The following is a 19,674-nucleotide window of genomic DNA, read 5'->3' as shown; positions in this document are numbered from 1 at the left end:
GAATTTTCTACTTTATGACAGAATCTAGGATTTATTGCAAAAAAAAGTGTCTTTAAGTTATGCAGTTTTCCTCACTAAAACCTACTCTTAAATAATGTAACTTTTTCGGAAATCTTAATTAAGTTCCTCTTCTGCTGGGCTAAGTTGTTATTAGATAGGCTTATTATATTACCCTCGCCAAATTTTGAAGTTATATCCTCATAAATGACATTGAATATTTCACATTCTATATTCTCCTTAATCTTCTTATCAGGATAACTCCTCTCTTTCAATCTATCATACAAGACATCAGTCTCTGCCCTAAGACAGATAACTATATCAAACCACTCTGCAGATAGAAAGTCAACTGAGTGAAAGTCTAGTATAATTGGCTTGTTAAGTCTTTTACACTTCTTAAATAGTTTTTGCAGATATCTAATGACCATAGTCTCATTAAAGATACTACTTTCCATTTCATCATCCCATTCACTAAATAATTTCTTCTTTTTGATGACTTTTGAGAGTTCTACAACTTTGTAGTTTCTAAATTTCTTGCCAAGTTTTTTGCTTAACTTAGTCTTACCAGTACCTGGTGTCCCAGTTACGAGTATATTAGGCATTAACATATCTTAGTATGTATATATTAATATTTATAAGTTCAGGACCTCCTCCTTCTATCTACAGAGGACTTGAAAATTTATTGTAAATTATAGTCAACCACAGAGCTTTAAGTAGGTAAGTCGCTACACTCTTAGCAATGCCACCTAACCCCGCATAAAAGACTAGTCATTGTACTACCTTACTCAAATCTTATCATTTAACTAGTAATAATAAAGTTACGATAAGCTGAGATGGATACTTTACAAAGTGACTTTTTTGGATTTATTGACGAGTTATGTTCAAGTGGAAAGTCATTAAGGTATTTACATAATATACTAAATAAACTGAGTGAACTTTTAATACTGTATAAAAGCAGACATTTGAAAATCATACCTGCTACATTACTTAATTTTGGGAAATCAAATTGTATTCATCGTAATGAAACATTATATGGAATTGAAGACTTTAAAATTGATATGTTTGAAGTGTGTATGAAGTATTTACTCTGTATACTGAATTTTATAATAGACAGCCCTATCATAGATATGAATATCGCAAAAAAGCTATTAAGAGGAGTTTTAAAAGTTCAGCGTGTGAGAATGAGGCTATCTGAATCTGCAATAAGAATACTCATGAAATGGCTCAAAAATGAAATACTTATACGTCAATGTAGTGATGTACCAAGTAAGGGAGTAGTTTGTGAGAAACAAAGCTATCCTATATCTTTTAGTTCATATATTATAAACAATATATTATTGAGATCAATAAAAACGCAAGATTTGAAAACTGCCACATTTTTGGTTATAAGTAACATTTATAAGTCTGAATACTCTAATTCGTATATGAGTCCTTTCTTTTTGGAATATATACTGGTGAAGGACTACTTGTTGAAATATGATAATTTGAGGTATCACTTTGCTTTACATATTAGGAATCTATTAGAGAAAATTTGTTATGAATCTGGGGATTCTGTAGGATACAATACAGAAAAACGAGTTGATCCATCCTTAGAGCTATATGGTTGTAGTGTAGATATTTTAATTGGGACTTTGCTCAGGATCAGTTTTATAATTTTGAATTTGCCTAAACCAGTTAACATTGGAAAGTTTAGGAATAAAACAGATTTAGAGAGAGGAGAGAGAGAACTAGCAAATATATACAAAACTACTGCGAACTACGGCTCCTTACGAAGTGAGTTTGAACATGACTCTTCCAATTGGCAAGACAAGTATAAAACAGTATATCAGCAGCTATGGATTGTCTATCTGCATGCTGTAATTAATATGGATTGTGACAATGAACTGTCAGTTAAAGTAGCTATTTTGAAACACTTGTTACATTACATACCAATCAATATAATGCCACATTTAACAAACCCACTGGAAATGGCTGATGCTTATGTAATGATATGTAATGGGTTAGGTAAAAAGTATCTCTCAGCGAATAAACTAGAAAACACAACTCTATCAGCAAGTGCACTAAGCGGTCTATTTTTTCTAATAGTTAATTATAGATTAAATGAAGATTACAGCAAATGTGCATCTAGCTGTACGGGATACTACTATAATTTATATTCAACAATTTCTGTACCAATATTTAACCTACCTCAGAGCAGTAAATTCTTAAATTTACTGTCTTTGTCACTATCTTCGCCTATGTTACCATTGAAACTACTAGCCAAGTTTATCAAGAAGCTTATTAGAGTATCAGCAATATCATCACCTTCTAGTAGCGCATTGAACCTGATTCTAGTAAAAAAACTATTTAATATAAATATATCATATTTGAGTTCAATGATGTCTCTCGATAATATGTCTCAAGAGTTCAATTTAACGGCAAAATTACTCAGAACAAGGAATGGAGATCAATGGAATTATTATAAAATAATTGATGACCATGAAAATATATACTCTTCTGAGTACAGCACAAATATAATGCTATCAATTGATCTTGGTCTTTGGGAATTGTACTTGCTTAGGAAACATATTGTACCATCTATAAGACATATATCAAATTTTCTAATACTTGAATCAAGAAATATTATAACACAGTCAATAAAAGAGAGAAATATTTACGAAGGTTTGATAAGTGACGAGCATATTTTACGTTTAGATATAGCTAGAGGAATAAACAAGTTCTTTATTACCAAGAAACATGGATCCAGCAAGTCAAGTGGTTCTAAAAGTAGAAATCAGTATCCATTATCTATTTCAGTGAATTACTCACTACCTGGAGATAGAATTAGTAGGTTTTTTGGAGATACTGATTCATTGTTTTGCAGTAGTTGATTTATACAAGAAGAGCAAAACTTTAATGGCCTTTCATCTAGCTCAGATAACGAAGAGACAATAGACATTATACAACTGCATTCACAGTGAGTCAATTTCATTAAGTGACCGTACTCATGAAGAAGAACTTTAACTAGTCTATTATTAGTATCACCCCTTTTATATATTCTATAACCTGACACAATAGCTAGCCCATTTTCTGCATCAGTCTGACCATAAGAAAAGTGGTACTGATTTGATGGGAAAATGTCAACACTTGTTAAGCCTATTATTAAAGTTGATGTTGAAGATGCTTTTATTGAATAAATCTGTTCAAATCTCCTTTTAAGTTTTAATAATATACTAAATATAGATCTAGTCCATATTTGGAATTGATTATAATATTTCTCAGTACTGGTATAGCTAGAGTTTGAATGAGTAAAATTGGTAATTTCCCTTCCTTTCACTTTTATTGACAAACAGTCCTTCCTATGTTCAGTGTGGTGATTCCCAACAGCTACAATGATGACATCTCCGCTATATATTTTTTGTAGACATCTATAAGCTTGACTTATACACTCTGTACTTATTTGGGGTTCATATGCTCCAACTAAAGCTAAAATAATAGTCATGAGGTTAGTTATAAAAGATCTTTCCCATCATATCACCTCCCAGTTTTAGAGCGGTAAATTAAACAAACTATTGAGAGCGGTGAGCTTTACAGTTTGCTTATTGGGATAGACTTAAGGAAGAAATTCAAATGAAAATGTTCTATTTTTAAGATGAATACTTTTAGAGCTAATGGGAAGTCTAGCAGAAGAAATTTTGGCAATATCAAGGTATAAGGGTTGTGTAATACATATTATTGACTATGGTTTTCTTTTAGCGGAAAATCCACAACTGACAATATGGTCCTCCAGCTACAGCAGTAAAAGTTTGGTCTCTTTTGTTGAGAGTACTAGAAATTCAGGTGATAACAATTATTCCCCTGCTATATTAACAATAATGATATGTTCTGAACAAAAGAGTAATTTAGGTAAATTTGAACTAAGCAAAGTTAGCAAGTACTTTTGTAGAATAGAATTTGAGCTGGTAATTACTAAGCAATATCCAGCAGAGGGCCCAGAAATATCTTTTCTAGCTTTTCATAATATATGCAAGGCTGAAAGATATATTATTAAGGATATTGTGCATAAGTATATATCATCTAACAAAGGGAATTTTGTCCTGAATGGTATTGTAGATACATTACTAAATTATTTGAACAGGCAAACCCCTTTAAGTATAAAACCTAGCAAAAAATACTTTGAGGATGTGCATTTAGATGATATGTGTTTATCAAGTTTATTTGAGAGTACACAAGTTGTTACTGAGCATCAGCCATTATCTGAGTCTTTTCACGAAGTTACGATAACATCCCAATTAGGTAATACTAATAGCAGATTAGATAATGACTTTGAAGTTTTGGAAATTCTAGGATTTGGTGGTTTTGGATCTGTTTTTCGGGTTCGTGAAAAGGCAGGTGGAAGATGTATTTATGCAATAAAAAGGATTCCTTTGAAGGCAGCAAGTACCCGAGAAAATCAGGTGCTAATTAATGAAGCAGCTATGCTAGCTTGCCTAAACCACGATAAAATTGTTAGATACTATCAAGCATGGACTGAAGGACCACGAGAAATTAGTTTCAACTTAGATCAAGGTGACATCACTTCACTGAATAAAGTTCAACATCAGACTAGTAATTACGAAAATAAAATGAATTTATCTTTTCTAAAGTCAATCTCTAGTATATCAGAGATAAATTTACAAAGATTATCTAACAGAAGCACTGACAAACATTGCAATGTGAATAGTGATCTTGAGATTTCTCTTAATAGCAAGGAATGTAGAGCAAGGGAATATACAATTAAACAATCTATGATATACCTTTATATTCAAATGGAATATTGCCCAGGTGATACTCTTCAAACTGCAATAAATAAAGGACTTCTATATAAAGATCACTATCTAATATGGCATTTATTTTATCAGATAATAGAAGGTCTTTCATATATTCATGGCAAGGGAGTAATCCACAGGGATTTAAAGCCATCTAATATATTTTTGAAACTCGAACGTGATACATTGGAGGGGCATGCTGATATTTCATTACCAAAAAGTAATAAATCTGTTGAATCAAGAGCTGTTGATATTGTAAATAGTGTAGATAAAGCAGATCGTCTAGATCATCAGTGTTTTCTGGTCAAATTGGGAGATTTCGGCCTAACAACATTTGTTCATGCCGGTAGCAATACAGATAAACATGACGCTGCAAATTTTAAGATAAATGGAGATTCTTCTTTTAAAGGGTATTTATCTTCTGGTGTAGGTACGATGTTTTATATGGCTCCTGAACAAGCTAATGGAAATATCTATGATCAAAGTGCAGATTTATTTAGTATGGGTGTTATATTATTTGAAATGTTCTACCCACCATTTCAAACAGAAATGGAGAGAGTTGCTGTTCTTAGTTCCTTGACACAGAGACGTGAATTTCCATATAACCACAAGATTCCATCACGTACTATTTCACTCATTAGAGCATTACTGAGCCCTATTCCGTCTCATAGGCCAACAGCCTATCAACTACTTTATAATGAATGGATACTTGAGCAATCTGGAAGGTCTGTTAAGACTGATTCACTTATAGGTTATAATTATGCAAAGTTCTCTGAAGATAGCGATAGAGACAAAGCTATATCTGCAGTTGTTAAAACAAATGGGTTCCTGAATAGTCGAGAAAATATAGCTTCAAAGATATGTAGTATTATTCGCCGTAATCCGTACTCAACTGAATCAATACAGGTAATATCAACTTTATTTTCTCTAGGTAAAAGATTGGCTGCGAAAACAGCTTCATTCGGTAGGATGGTTGACCCCGTATATGACCAATTTGCATATGTACAATATAACAGCTTTCCATATGTTTCGACACTATGGAAGTTAAGATCTAAATTAATACAGTGGGTATCTACCTCTTTCAAACACCGTGGTGCTGTTGAAGTAGAAGTTCCTTTACTACGGCCAAACATTCCTGAACCAAGTTTTTCCTTTCTTACCAGTGAATTTTCATCACTTGTAAATAACTGGAAGAATGATATTAGAGATAGTTTGAATACTCACCCTGAAGTGAATAAAGCAAATCAATCAAAAACTACTCTACTTAGAACAGAAGTATGTAAGGCTTCAAGTGACTTAAATAACTCTCATGCTGCTAACTTTGAGGAGAACATGAATTCTCAATCTCCACTTATTTTGGATAATTGTGGTATACCATTAGTTCTTTGTTCTCAATTACTTCCTAATATGGCTATTCTGTTGGGAGATGGAAGAGGTCTCAAAAGTGGGGCTGTTGTTAAACGTTGGTGTATTAGTAGTAACATATTTTTAGAATGTAATGGAATTTCGATTGACAGCAATGAGAATACTAGATCTCTATTTTCCAACAATAGAACTATTTTAAATGATAAATGCTTGAATTTTAATGGAGAATCTTATGATCACCCAAAAAATACATTAGCTGCTGCCTATGATATAGTTGTTAAGATTGATGATGCGATAGAAGCCGAATTCTTAGAGCAAATTCAAGATCAAGTACAAGAAAAAGAGTTCATTGGGTACTCAAAGATGCTGAAATCGAAATATCTATCAATTGGTCATAATACAATAGCTCCTCTTTCATACTACAACATAGTTATGTACTATGACTTAGAACTAATTCTAACTGCAATAGATATTTTGAGACCATTTGAACCTTGGATAGGCAAACAAAAGTGTATTTGGGGAGATTCACAGCTTTTTACTGTTTTAATGGAAGATTGGGTAGGATTAACAAGTGATAAAGCAAGTTACTTTCAAGCTTGGTTACAAGACATAATCCCTAAGGGACTCTCTAAACAGAAATTTTATGATACTTTATGGCATTTTGGAAAGATATCACTGGCAGAATCTGCAACTGCACATAGTGAAAGTAGTACTAGAAACTGTTTCACATGTTCTGATTCTACTGAATCGACACTACCTTCACCTTATTTTATTGGGCTTACGATTTTATTGCACCCAACTGTACTAGAAGTAGTAGCTGAGTGGTTATGGCAAATAACATTTGAATTTGAAGGATCAATTAGAGAATTTGTGGATCTTGTTTACTATGGATCGAAGGCTATAAGCGAATCATTTTATACTCAAAAGAAAAAGTACATGGCAACTGCAATTGATGAATCACATAGGAAAACTGTATCTAAAGTTACCTTCCCAAATTCTTGGAATCTATTGAACCAAGCAGACACAAGTGTATTAGTTAACGAAGCAGATGAGAAGACTACTCATTTTCCATACAATAATTGGTCAGCATATATAACGCCTAATTTGTCAACAATACTTTATCGGATTCTCTACTTTGATGAAGCTGTAGCTAAAACATTTAGCTCATCAATTACATGTTCTATTTACTTTGATCCACTTTTAATTTCTGGCTCAACATTTTTTAATAGTGGTTTTTTTTTCTATATATATACTGTACTGTCAACATATAGTGGAGGTGATACCTTATCATATGCTAGAATTTATAGACAATATAGTGATCAAACAAAGAGAATAGGATCTTTTTGCAAAGCTGGGTCCACTGTGGAATATGCTGTAGGGTATAGCTCAAATATTAATTCGTCATTTACAGCCCAACAAGTGAATCTAGGAGAACTTTTAGTAAAGGGTGGTAGATATGACGATTGGTATATAAGAGCTAACAGACACAGTAATATTTTTAAATTTAGTGCAAATTATCAAAAAGTAGACAAGATATCAGCCGTCGGGTTTGAGATATTTCTTGGGAGAATTCTACAGAAACTATTTTTATTTCATGAAAAAGACTTTAAGTACTTAATGAATTTCGATAGAACTCGTATTCAAGTTGAGCAAGCAGACTTTCTTTATATAAACCAAAATAACCCCCTTGTGTATATTATCGCAAGAGACATCCGTTTTCAAGTAAGTGCTCTAAAATTAAAGCAACTGTTAAGCAATAAGGGAATAAGGTGCCAAAGAAGAATTATTGGTAACTTTGATGGATGGAAAAGTAGGAATTGGCCTAAATTGCTAAATGTAAACACTCACTGGATTGTACTTATATATAGAGGTAATATTGGAGATTCACGGAAACTACTAAATTTAGGTAACCCTAACTTTAATGCGTCATATATTGATGCCAAGTACAAAATTGAGTTCTGTGGTGGTAATATAGAAGTCAACCAAACAAATGTAATTCGAAGCTTTATTAAAAATTGGTCTAGTTCACATTTGAGTTCACTAGATATTACACTAGATAATGAAAATGAAGTGCTAGATTTTTTCACAAGTTATTATAATATAATTTCTCATTAACGCTATAAATTTAAGTCGTCTTATCTATTGAGACTCATTGCAAATTCTTCATTCTAAATCTTGTACGTAATGCCTTTAATATTACAGAATCTTTACTCAATGAATCGTTTAACAAACTATTATTTGGAGTACCCTCTTCTATAGACTTGGTATTAATCTGGTGAGTAACTGTAGAGTCTTCGTTCACTATAGACGATAAGCATTCTGAGTTACAATTCTTCGATTTCACTCTGCTCTTTTTCTCAGACATCACTTCTTGTCCAATAATTTTAATATTATCTCCACATTCAAAGTCTTCTACATTAAGGCTTGATACAAGTAAATATGCAAAACTTCTTGAAAAATATGTGCTTTGAAGTCTCTCCTTCTGTATCTGCATATCAATACTAACAATAAACTTCAATACGAAATTTATGGCATCATACTTTCCCGGACTTATCAAAGGATAATGTAGATTTTCAAACATATTGTAACTTATTAAGAAACTGACGTCAAATCCCAAAATTTCTTTCTTCCTAATTATTTTGAAATAATCAGAGTTCTTTGTCATAAACTTTATCGCTTGTTGAAACAAGCATTGTTCAAATTTACACATCAAGTAAAACTTTAAGCTTATACGAACACTATCGAGACAGCTCTCAATTAGACAGTACTCTTTTGAGTGTCTGTAAATATACAGAGACTTTGTTAAGCTGCTATAGTTGCTAGGATTATCCTCAATTGATGGGATGGAGAATGCTGAAGGAAAGTATAGTGGACTATAATATAAGCACAGTTCTTTATTTAAGGCATTGAATATTCGTCTAAGATAAGGCATCAATGGAGAGCCGGCATCAACATCTTCCAAAAGTAACATATTTGCTTAAACGAATATTATGCACACCCTATTCACTTTCAAATTAAAACTAAGATCTTTGGTGAGACCGCTATAATCTTGCTAGGTAGTAACTTAGGTGCTTAAGTATATGTATTTTAACGAAAGTAGATGGTACTGTTATCAGGACTTCAAATAATAGTGGGACATTACGTCTAAAGTCTTATAATAATATGTACAAACTGAAAAGTAGCTTTTAAACTAATGTTAATAAGTATAAGTTTGCACTCTTATTTATCTAAGAATAAATAGAATTTTATTATTTACTTGATATTTCAAGTTATACAACATAATGATCTCTAGTAACTTAATGTACTACTGATAAAAATGACCATTGATAAATTAAATGGTTATAAAGCTTCGGAAAATAGATCTAAAGATAAACAACCCTGAAGAGGCAATAGTTGGGTCTTAGAGCGGCAAGTATAGGATTAGCACTTTACGTAAATAGTTACTAAAAGTAAGCTACGCACTTCAGATACACAAAGCTAAGTTTTTTCTTTCTCAGAATAGTATGATGTAATTGGAATTATCAGGAAATTTGGGATATAACTTAATATTAATGTGGGGCAGAATAGTAAGTTCAGTTAGTTCAGTTTTGGATATTAATCAAGCAACGCTAAGTGGATGTATAGATATCATTGTTGTACCACAAGCTGATGGAACTTTCCAGAGTACCCCATTTCATGTTAGATTTGGTAAAGCAAAGTTATTAAAGAGTCGTGAGAAAGTAGTATCTATAAATGTGAATGGGAAGGATATCGATCTTAAGATGAAGTTGGGGGCAGCTGGTGAGGCCTACTTTGTTGAGAAAATAGATTTGTTAGATGATAACTGCAATAGTTCAGCTTCTTCTATAGAGTCTCCAGTAATATTTCCAAGAGATATTGATGCTCCGACTCCACCTCATCATTCATATACTTGTAAAGAACAAATTGCGTCTTCACAAGGTATGTACAATCCTTCAATTTTGAAAAATAAAAAAGTCATTTTTTCATCAAGCTATAGGAATGAGAGTAATGCTGAAGAATCTGATTCTATACTTTTTCTGAGGACTGGGGAAGAATTAGGTGAACAATTTCACAACGGTGCAAGTATTTCATTTTCATTATGTGGTCACTTACTATATGGAACTTACGATGACCAAATTCATGATAACGATGTTTTTCAAGCTAATTTAATAAATTCTGAGCAATTTCAGAGTGATATAAATATTTGGTATCATCCTTGTTTAGTAGCTCGCTTAAACAATAAACCACCTTATTATCCTATAAAGGCGTTCTACCCTATATTAGCATCTCTATGTGCATATGGAAAGCCACTATCACCTACTGCATTGCAAAAGTTCATTGGAATAATGGACTATTCACAATATAAGTTACCACTGGCAAGTAATAGAATAAATTTAAAAGATCATGAAGATTACTCAAATTATATCGGACCATCAAAATCAGATGAATATCCTTCCTTAGAATACACACCACTATCTAACCAGCAAGTCGGTCATTGTTTATCATCACCTGCTTCTCTAATGCAATATGATGATGTTACAAATAGTGATGGTAGTTTGATTGGTTCATCTGTATCGGCCTGCTTATCACTGTATGAACAATCTTCTGTACCTAGTAGAGCACGCCACTCTTTGCGGCCTACTTCGGATCAATTAAGAGCTATGGGGTTACACTGGGGGGCAAATCGCATAACATACAGTGTTGAATCATCATTACAGGGTAAAAAAACAGTTAGTGGTACAATATATTTATGGCCACCAAATACGAAAATTGTAATTTCAGATGTGGATGGTACTATCACGAGGTCAGATGTACTTGGACAACTTATGCCTATTGTTGGACGTGATTGGTCACATCAAGGTGTAGCTGAATTGCTAACCAAGATTGAAGAAAATGGATATAAAATTATATATTTAACTGCTAGAGCTATTGGACAAGCAGATGCAACACGTGACTTTTTGTTTGGACTTAAACAAACAGGCGACAGAGGGCATTCAACATTACCAGATGGACCTGTTTTTCTTTCACCTGACAGATTATTTCCTTCTTTCAAGAGAGAAGTTATTGATAGGACACCCTACATTTTTAAAATAGCGGCTTTAAGAGATATAAGGAATTTATTTCCTATATACAGGAATCCATTATATGCTGGATTTGGTAATAGAGATACAGACTACAGGGCATATTCCCATGTAGGAGTACCTGAAGGTAAAATATTTATCATTGATACTAAGGGTACTTTACATCACATCAATCGGACTTATACAAAGACGTAAGTTTTAGATATTCTCCTAGAAAGGTGAAGTATTTTACATCTTTAAACTAGAGACCTTCAATTTATAATTTGTTACCAAACCATCATTTGAATAGGAATTCATCATTTCCAATAAATGAACTAATTCTAATTGTTTAAACTTTTTTTTTGTTTTTTTTATAGGTATGAAACAATGACTGAAATTGTTGAATACATGTTCCCTCCTATTAAATGCTTAAAGCTTGGAGCACTACGGGATTCCTCTGATAATTGCCAAAGTACGATATCAGATAAATACTTTATACCTACTAAAGATGTGCCTGTCCATACACTGGAAAGTACTATATTTGAGTGCCCTTGTGATAATGAACTGGATGTTATGGATGATCAGGTTCGTCGGAATTACAAATTATTAACTCACACGGCTTTTGAAGGAGGCTTCGATTGGCTAATTTGTGCTTGTTCACTTAAAAGCAATAGCACTTTTAATGAAGATCAAATTGTTGTGAAATAACATTGATACTTCGATGATTGCGAAGTGCAGTAATAATGCTTATGAATTACAATCCTCCTTCATTATCTCTTGCAAGAAATCTAAACAATAGCGTTGTGTATTTATTGTTTAGCTTAAACTTGAGATGTCTAGCCTGTTTAATATACTGAATTATAACTATAAACTTAAATCACTCCCTGTCTATATTTATTCAGTATAATTCATTTAATTATTGGAGAATAGATCCTGTGAATATGCCCACAAATGAAGATAACCCAGCAACCTGTAGGACTAATGGCAATATATTTCCATGTCATATTACTTCCTTTGAAACTGCAGAGTTATACAATTCAGACTTTTGCCTTTCAGATGCAACATTGCAGTTTTGTTAACTTATGCTAGATATACTAAGTAAATATTATTTAACTAGTAGAACTTATATAATGTATGTCTGGGAGTTTTGAGTGTAAACTGATTTCAAAAATAGTGGATTATATCACATTCTAAATTGTAATAATCTTCACTTTTTAAGTACGAAGTTGTGATTTTGTTTAGGTAGTGCAGGATTGTACAATTTCAAATAATTTTTTTTATTGGAATTTAAGTTCTACTCTGCTACAGATTTCCAATATAACGCTAAATAGTTCAATAGTATATCTGAAAAAGTCACTTTTATATATTTGCACAAATACAGCTTTCTTTGTTAAGTATACAGAAATAATCTTCGTCATATTTATAATGTGTATAGTTCTATGAAAGTAGTGAACTTACAATATAACAAAATGATGCATTTGCTGTTAAACCGCAACAGTGCATGGGAGTGACTTTTAACTATAGGAAAGACTTGTTATTTAAATTAAATATTAAATCTTTCTATTTGTAGGTTTTCTAAATAAATACTTCAGTTATTATAAATTTGTAGACATATTCGGATGTTTTGTGTGCATGTCTTTGCAAAAAGTACAGCATCGGTAAGTTACACTTCATAGTAACAAGAAGGTGAAGCTATAAATAAAAAATCAAAATGACATATAGTAAGGAGCTATTAAGAAAATTGGCTCCATTATGTGAGTTAACTCTATATAGTTCAGATTTGGATACGAACTTACTAAAAAAAGTGGTTTTTGAGGCAACAAAAGTAGATGAATTAGCACCAGTTGTAATTTCCACGTATCCTCAATTTGTTCCAGCAGTTAAGCATGCAATTTCTAAAGATGCGAAAACTTTAATTTCAACCGTTGTAGCATGGCCAAAAGGTGATGGGTGTGAAGAAGCAATAAGAGCAGAAATTTATAATGCTGTAGAATATTACAAAGTTCATGAAGTTGAATATGTAATTGATTATAGGTAAGTTTAGCTTAGTCTCTAATAAGAGTTTATGTACAGTGTTACTCTATGTAACTATATTGATAATGAAATCATACATATTTAATTAGGACTTTTTATCCTAAAAAGTGGATGTTTCATATATTATAATATATAAATGACTACATATTGTTTATAAAAAAAAAAAAAAAATTCATTTTTTCTGATTAATTTTTAGGAGCTTTACCTTTCCTATGCTCTATAACTTTAGTTATAACCTATTATTAGATCAAATGGAAAAAGTCATCGATGAAATCAGTAGAGTGAAGTCTCTAGTGGGGACTCAGACAATTTTAAAAGTTGTATTGGAAATTGAAGAAGTGCGTGAACTACCAAAAATAGCATCACTAGTTAGATGTGCTATACTAGGTGGTGCAGATTTTATTGTAACATGTACTGGTAAAAGTGGTCACTGCTTATCTCCTGAAAAGTTACAATCTGTATTAACAGAGATTGCTCATGCAATAAATGGTGAAACACCATGTGATAAGGAAGTTGCAGCTGGAACTGATGAAGAATTACTGAAGGAGCTTCATATTTACTGTGAAGAATGCTTTAACTCTGGTTCGCTTGTCCTCCCAAATAGACTAAGACATCTACAAACTAGGCATGTAGGATTGAAACTGCAAGGAGGTGTTAGTTCTATTGAAACTGCGATGGGATTCATTAGACAGGTTGAGCGTTCTTTAGGAGATGAGTTTACATCTTCCTCGGTTACTTTCAGAATTGGATCCTCTACTTTGCATCCATTGATAATAGATGAGGTTATGGGACTTGATAATGAACTCAGAATAGTCCATACATTAGGTATAAAGCAATCAACTTACGGAGAAGTAGAAGATACAATTCAAGATGAGTTATATAGCTCAAGAAATGAATCTAGTAAAGTTCCCAGCCCTCAAATAGAGGAGTCCGAAGAAGTGGGAGAAGATAACCTAAGAAATATTAGTCAAAAAAATATTTCAAATCTAAATTCTGAGACTAAAACTAGTCTCAATAGTGAAGGTTCAAAAGCTATTCCTATTGAGTACATGTTAAATTAATTAAACTGATAATAAAATCTTAGAGTAGTTAATAATAATTTCTTTATCAGATTAGTAATTTAGTGTCTCATATGATTGTATCAAGCACAGTTCAAAAGTTCTCTTTCAATTTCGTCTTCCTATATTAATGAACAAGTCAATTATATATATATTTCTAGCTTCGTAGCTATTAACTGAAGAAACAAGAGACATACCAGTAGCCTTTCATTCAGCCAATTCAATCTATCAAATATGATCTCATTTAATGTTAAAGTATTGTATATTGAGAAGCAACAGAGTGTCTAATCTCCAGAACACAAGTTAAAAGTATTTTTAATGCTAGTTTCTTAGTTACCACTGGCAAACTGAAATAACTCACCTTCATTGTGCTGTAGATAAACGGGCTTAGGATTATGGCAGAATATATATATCTATGGTGTAAACTTGTCTTAAAAGTTATCCTTAATAAACCTTTTAAAACAAAAAAGATCCTCCCTATAGCTTGTTTTAGCATCACAGTAATTATCACTTGAAGTAAGCGCAAAAGTTCACCTAAGAAATAAAGTATTTGCTTTCAGTAACTATGATGATACTATTCTCTAATCACTTAGCAAAAGTGGGAAAACTACCTACTAAGGAGAATGACAAGAAGTTCAGGGCTCAATTTCATACGCCAATCCTTAGCGCCTGGTTTCGTTTTAATAATCATTATTAAAAAAAAGTGTTTGTACTGGCTCCGTTACTTGGTATTACTTAGGAGGATTTCGAATGTGATATTCGATAGCTAATTATGAGTAAACGTGGAAGTTATTAAATTGTAGGCCCTCTGAAATTTAACTGACATAACCCGCTAAATAAAGTTTTCAGGTTTGCGGTTACGCTCAAGGACACTTGACCTCTTTTTATACTAGTACTTTACAGACCAAAATACTGATTCTCCAAATAGTAATAGTTCTGAACTAATAATCAATTTATGTTAGCTGGATCAGATGACTGCTCTATTGTTAAACAGATACCTCCAGTATTGTTTGGTGAAATAAAGAGTTTTATTCTAGATCATGTGGACTTTGAACTTTTAAATTCAATTTATAGAGACTTTTCTGATCCAAACCTACTTAGAATGTCTCCTTGTTTAGAAATCCAAGAACAGTATAATGGCGAGCAATTTAATGTATTCAAAGTGTCAGCAGAAGATGTTATTTCATCGATCATTTCTATTATAAATATACAACAATGGGTAACTTTGGAGAAGCGTGAGAAGGGACCATTTCCAACAATTAATAAGAACCAGACAAAAAATATGAGTATTATTACAGAGTATTTGCCTGATGAGAACTACTCTGAATATTATTTAGCATGGAAACTTTACTTGCTCAGGGAAGCTCCATCTGGTAAGACTATTAGTGAATTATTCTCATTGAAATTTCTACGATCTTTAATCATTATAAATATTGGAATAATGCTAGAGGGATTGGAATCTGCGGGAATATACTCTAAGGCAGCACTATCAAGCTTTTTAAGTAAAGCAGTTAGTATGAAGTTACTGCTTAGAATTTGTAATATATGTGATATTACAGATAAAGATAGCTTAAACCACCTGAAAAGACAAGCATGGGAATATTTACGTTTTATGGGGAGTGATGAGACTCTTCAATCAAATTTATTATCAGAAACAGGATTGGGATTTCTTCATAGAGATAGTGGAAGTGCAAAAGAAGAAGCTTTAGGTATAATTTCTTTTGAATGTATAACTAATGATAGAGAGCCAGAACACTTAATTAAACTTATAGCTTTGAAAAACGTGTTTTCTAGGCAATTGCCGAAAATGCCTAGAGAATACATTGTAAGATTGGTTTTCGATAGAAACCATTATTCCTTTTGTTTACTTAAGAAAGGAAAAGTAATAGGAGGAGTTTGTTTTAGACCGTATTTTGAGCAAAAATTTGCTGAAATAGCATTTTTAGCAGTAACTAGCACAGAACAAGTAAAAGGTTATGGTACAAGATTAATGAACCACTTAAAACAGCATGTGAAGAAAGGAGGCATTGAATTTTTTTTGACATATGCAGATAACTTTGCTACAGGATATTTCAGGAAACAGGGATTTAGGAAGGATGTAACAATGCCAAAAAGTAGATGGCTTGGATATATTAAAGATTATGATGGAGGGACTTTAATGGAATGTTATATTAATCCTGAGATAAATTATTTGAGATTATCAGAATTGTTTTGTGAACAGAAGTTCACAATTTTACAAGCTATACAGCTTATAAGACCACTTAAGGTATATCCAGGATTAATAATATGGAAAGAGATGGAGCAACACAATCATGAAAATATGGATCACTCTGCAGTAGTACCTAAAGAAGTTAAAGCTGAACAAAAGGACATTATAAATATCGAGAATAATAAAGTATATCCACTAGATATTCCTGGAATTTTAGAGAATGGTTGGGTAGAAAGAAAGCTAGATAATATTGAGCAAAATAAACAGGATTTATCAATGAATGATCAGATATGGCAGGTACTTGATACTCTTTCACGTCACGAAAATGCATGGCCATTTAGGAAACCTGTAAGCGTTGGAGAGGCATCAGATTACTATGAAATTATAAAAGAACCTACAGACATACAAACAATGAAACGTAAATCAAGGAACAAGGAATACAAAAGTAAGGAGGAATTTTGCAGCGAATTAAAGAGGATGTTTGACAATTGCAGATTTTACAACGCTAAAAATACTATATATACTAAATATGCAAATGAACTTGAATCTTTTATTTGGCCAATGCTGCAGACTATCCACGAATGAGATGAAGTGATTTTCCTGTAAGGTAGTGAAGAACACTTTCTATATGAAAATATTGTCTTATACAGGTTTATTCTACGTGAGTATAGCATTTTAAACTTTAATATCCTAAAAAATGTGAAGTTACACACTTTAACACAGCTATATCCATTAATAATATTACATTGTTCATTCAGATAACTGATTTGACATTTAGTGCATCTCTGATTATAAAGTAGTATTGTAATACTAAAAAAGATGGAGGATGACTATCTTGTACCTTTTTTGAATTGAGTCCTCTTCGTGACCTGATTCAATATTCAACTTTTTTTTACTCTAAACTTCGTAAATTTTAAAGGAAACAGATAGGCATAAAATATTTCTGCTTCTTTCATCAGTTTCATTGTTATTGATGCTTCAGTTTAACTACTTTATATGCCTTCTGTGTATAAAAGTCCATCTCTTGAATTACATCCTTAATGCATGCACGCTTGTTGGGGTCAACTTGAACAAGCTTACTAAAGATAAACTTAGCTGCTTCTTCACAAATGGTATATTTATAATGATCAGTATTACTAAATCCTAGTGCCATCTTAGCAAACTCTATCCACTCTCGTGGTTCTATAACCCAGCCATCTTTTCCTTTAAATTCAAGGGGGCCTGGACCGTATGGAACCTTCATACTATCTACAACACGTCTACCCATTAAAACTTCTGCTATGGATATTCCTGTTCCCCAAGCATCAGAAGACAAGCCAATTTCTACAAGTTTCGCAGATTTTATATCGCGACTCTTCTTTGTATAATATTCAAGCATTTTCTGCTCAGGGCTTTCATACCATGAAGTTCCACCAGTAAAATCCTTCGCACTATGCATAGAAGCTGTTCCTAAATCTATTATCTTGACATCTAGATGTCTTTCATTGTTCTCATGGTGATAGTAAAAATCTAATACAATGTTATCTGGTTTTATATCGTTGTGCCTAATTCCTAAAGCAGCATATTGAGCAATTCTAGTTAATGCCAAAGTACACCACTGGAGTTTATTGTACTCATACAATGCTTGGCATCTGTTATATATTGCACTGGTTGAAGATGAATGCTCAGATCTTATAATATCAAAAAAATCTGGTCCTGATAGCTTCCTTGTCATTAAAACTGAATTTCCGGGGTTTTTTTTATCCAAGTAATATCCTACTAATTCTGCACAAGGCCAAGCATCTTCTAACTGCTTGTAACCCTGTTCTTGTTGTAACTGAGATAACCTTTGATATATATATAGATGACATTCAATTTCTCTCTTGATGCTTCGACCATCTCGTGCATTGCCATCTTCTACAAATTTTAGTGCCATTGGATATGCAATGGTACTACCAGTTCTTCCAAAGGAATTCATTGAGGGTATCCATAGTGATCTATGTACCTTGCGTTTTGAGGAGTTCTGGGATATCACACGGTCATGAGTAGTAGGCCATAGCTTTAATTCACCTCGTGGGTGTTGCACACCTCCTAGCGGTACTATGGGGAACATTACTGGCCCTAGTCTATCATATAACCTTTTATAAACAATTGAATAACTCGAAGATGAGGCAGGCATTGCTGTAATATTTTCAATCTTGTCCTCATAGAGGACTATATTGCTATTACTATTATCACTATGGATTAGATGTTTCTGAGGATTCTTATGCTGAATACTTTGATATGTATTTGCATAATAATTAGTACTTAATCTAGCTTGACTTTTCCCTGTAACCATCAAGTCAGTTCGCCCACTTTTTCCATTTTGACCTTTATTGTTTGAATTAAAACTTATCAAAGATGAACTTGTAGACGAAGAAGATAAACAGCAAGGTGTCCTTTTTACTGTAGCATTTTGTGGTTGCGGAGATGACGCAGCTATAGAAGGTGAAGATGACGAAATTCCAGGAGAGGCAAGTGATGTCATAGATACGAAGGAAAACATAACAGATGATGCCATTGCTGAAGAAGATATTGCACATGTCATGTTATCACCACTGCAACAGTTACATCCTTGTTTATAATTATTACAATATCTCAGGACATTACAGCTATTTGATCTTATATCTCTTAGTGAATTGCTTCGTATATGTGCGTTATCTTGCAAAGTACTACTTTTACTTCTAGTGCTAAAGTCCATCATTTCAGTTGTCTATTTCCTGCTTCAATGATCTTTCTCTCGTCTTACTTCATAACCTCAGATCTACTTCAATCTGGGAGCTCCCCTAATATATTTCTATTTCCAGCATTATTTTTAGGAGACCTGCACACTCTGATAATTGTCACACTTCGTGAATTTACATGCCGTCTTCTTCGCCCAGGCATATTTCTTACACACTACAACACACATGAATTTGGCGCCTAAAAGTAGTAAAGGGAGTATTAGGGAGTTTTACTAGCACGATACTATTAACTATAGCAAAGTTCTAACCTGATTTTATAGTAAAGCTAGCATATTTAAGTGAATAATCCGCGTTGTTTTAGCTAAGAAGATAGCATATCTCAGCCTTTGCTGAGTATTCAGGCGTGATGCTTTAGTAGAGACTAAAACACAGCAAATACAATATATACTTGCGGCTAGCCAA

At 32.8% G+C, this 19,674-nt stretch overlaps 9 protein-coding genes across 9 annotated transcripts, besides 2 other annotated features; 5 read left to right on the top strand and 4 right to left on the bottom strand.

Annotated features, from left to right (window-relative positions):
• Positions 1 to 74: 74 nt before the first annotated feature.
• CMU_000150 (adenylate kinase, putative) lies at positions 75 to 605 on the bottom strand (the record flags this gene model as incomplete). Its single annotated transcript, XM_002141459.1, has 1 exon — positions 75 to 605. The coding sequence occupies one exon, from the start codon at positions 603 to 605 to the stop codon at positions 75 to 77; it is 531 nt and encodes a 176-aa protein (XP_002141495.1).
• Positions 606 to 830: 225 nt separating this feature from the next.
• CMU_000140 (uncharacterized protein) lies at positions 831 to 2,867 on the top strand (the record flags this gene model as incomplete). The annotated part of the gene is made up of 1 exon (XM_002141458.1): positions 831 to 2,867. One exon carries the CDS (start codon positions 831 to 833, stop codon positions 2,865 to 2,867), a length of 2,037 nt encoding a protein of 678 aa, XP_002141494.1.
• Positions 2,798 to 3,478, bottom strand: CMU_000130 (reprolysin family zinc metalloprotease, putative; the record flags this gene model as incomplete). The annotated part of the gene is made up of 1 exon (XM_002141457.1): positions 2,798 to 3,478. One exon carries the CDS (start codon positions 3,476 to 3,478, stop codon positions 2,798 to 2,800), a length of 681 nt encoding a protein of 226 aa, XP_002141493.1.
• Positions 3,479 to 3,647: 169 nt separating this feature from the next.
• CMU_000120 (protein kinase domain-containing protein) lies at positions 3,648 to 8,264 on the top strand (the record flags this gene model as incomplete). The annotated part of the gene is made up of 1 exon (XM_002141456.1): positions 3,648 to 8,264. The coding sequence occupies one exon, from the start codon at positions 3,648 to 3,650 to the stop codon at positions 8,262 to 8,264; it is 4,617 nt and encodes a 1,538-aa protein (XP_002141492.1).
• Positions 8,265 to 8,298: 34 nt separating this feature from the next.
• On the bottom strand, positions 8,299 to 9,120 carry CMU_000110 (actin-related protein 2/3 complex subunit 4, putative; the record flags this gene model as incomplete). Its single annotated transcript, XM_002141455.1, has 1 exon — positions 8,299 to 9,120. The coding sequence occupies one exon, from the start codon at positions 9,118 to 9,120 to the stop codon at positions 8,299 to 8,301; it is 822 nt and encodes a 273-aa protein (XP_002141491.1).
• A 500-nt stretch (positions 9,121 to 9,620) lies between these two features.
• CMU_000100 (lipin family protein) lies at positions 9,621 to 12,784 on the top strand. The gene is made up of 2 exons (XM_002141454.1): positions 9,621 to 11,421; positions 11,587 to 12,784. The coding sequence occupies exons 1-2, from the start codon at positions 9,701 to 9,703 to the stop codon at positions 11,915 to 11,917; spliced, it is 2,052 nt and encodes a 683-aa protein (XP_002141490.1). The 5' UTR covers positions 9,621 to 9,700; the 3' UTR covers positions 11,918 to 12,784.
• Positions 12,744 to 12,765: a sequence feature (AT_rich).
• Positions 12,785 to 12,920: 136 nt separating the features above from the next.
• CMU_000090 (deoxyribose-phosphate aldolase family protein) lies at positions 12,921 to 14,304 on the top strand (the record flags this gene model as incomplete). The annotated part of the gene is made up of 2 exons (XM_002141453.1): positions 12,921 to 13,243; positions 13,473 to 14,304. The coding sequence occupies 2 exons, from the start codon at positions 12,921 to 12,923 to the stop codon at positions 14,302 to 14,304; spliced, it is 1,155 nt and encodes a 384-aa protein (XP_002141489.1).
• Positions 13,362 to 13,424: a sequence feature (AT_rich).
• Positions 14,305 to 15,256: 952 nt separating the features above from the next.
• On the top strand, positions 15,257 to 17,095 carry CMU_000080 (histone acetyltransferase protein, putative; the record flags this gene model as incomplete). Its single annotated transcript, XM_002141452.1, has 1 exon — positions 15,257 to 17,095. One exon carries the CDS (start codon positions 15,257 to 15,259, stop codon positions 17,093 to 17,095), a length of 1,839 nt encoding a protein of 612 aa, XP_002141488.1.
• A 382-nt stretch (positions 17,096 to 17,477) lies between these two features.
• CMU_000070 (uncharacterized protein) lies at positions 17,478 to 19,232 on the bottom strand (the record flags this gene model as incomplete). The annotated part of the gene is made up of 1 exon (XM_002141451.1): positions 17,478 to 19,232. The coding sequence occupies one exon, from the start codon at positions 19,230 to 19,232 to the stop codon at positions 17,478 to 17,480; it is 1,755 nt and encodes a 584-aa protein (XP_002141487.1).
• Positions 19,233 to 19,674: the final 442 nt, after the last annotated feature.

This window comes from Cryptosporidium muris, genomic scaffold (assembly GCF_000006515.1).
Source record: "Cryptosporidium muris RN66 scf_1106632373461 genomic scaffold, whole genome shotgun sequence".
NCBI lineage: Eukaryota > Apicomplexa > Conoidasida > Eucoccidiorida > Cryptosporidiidae > Cryptosporidium > Cryptosporidium muris.
This window is presented reverse-complemented; position numbering and strand designations above follow the sequence as displayed.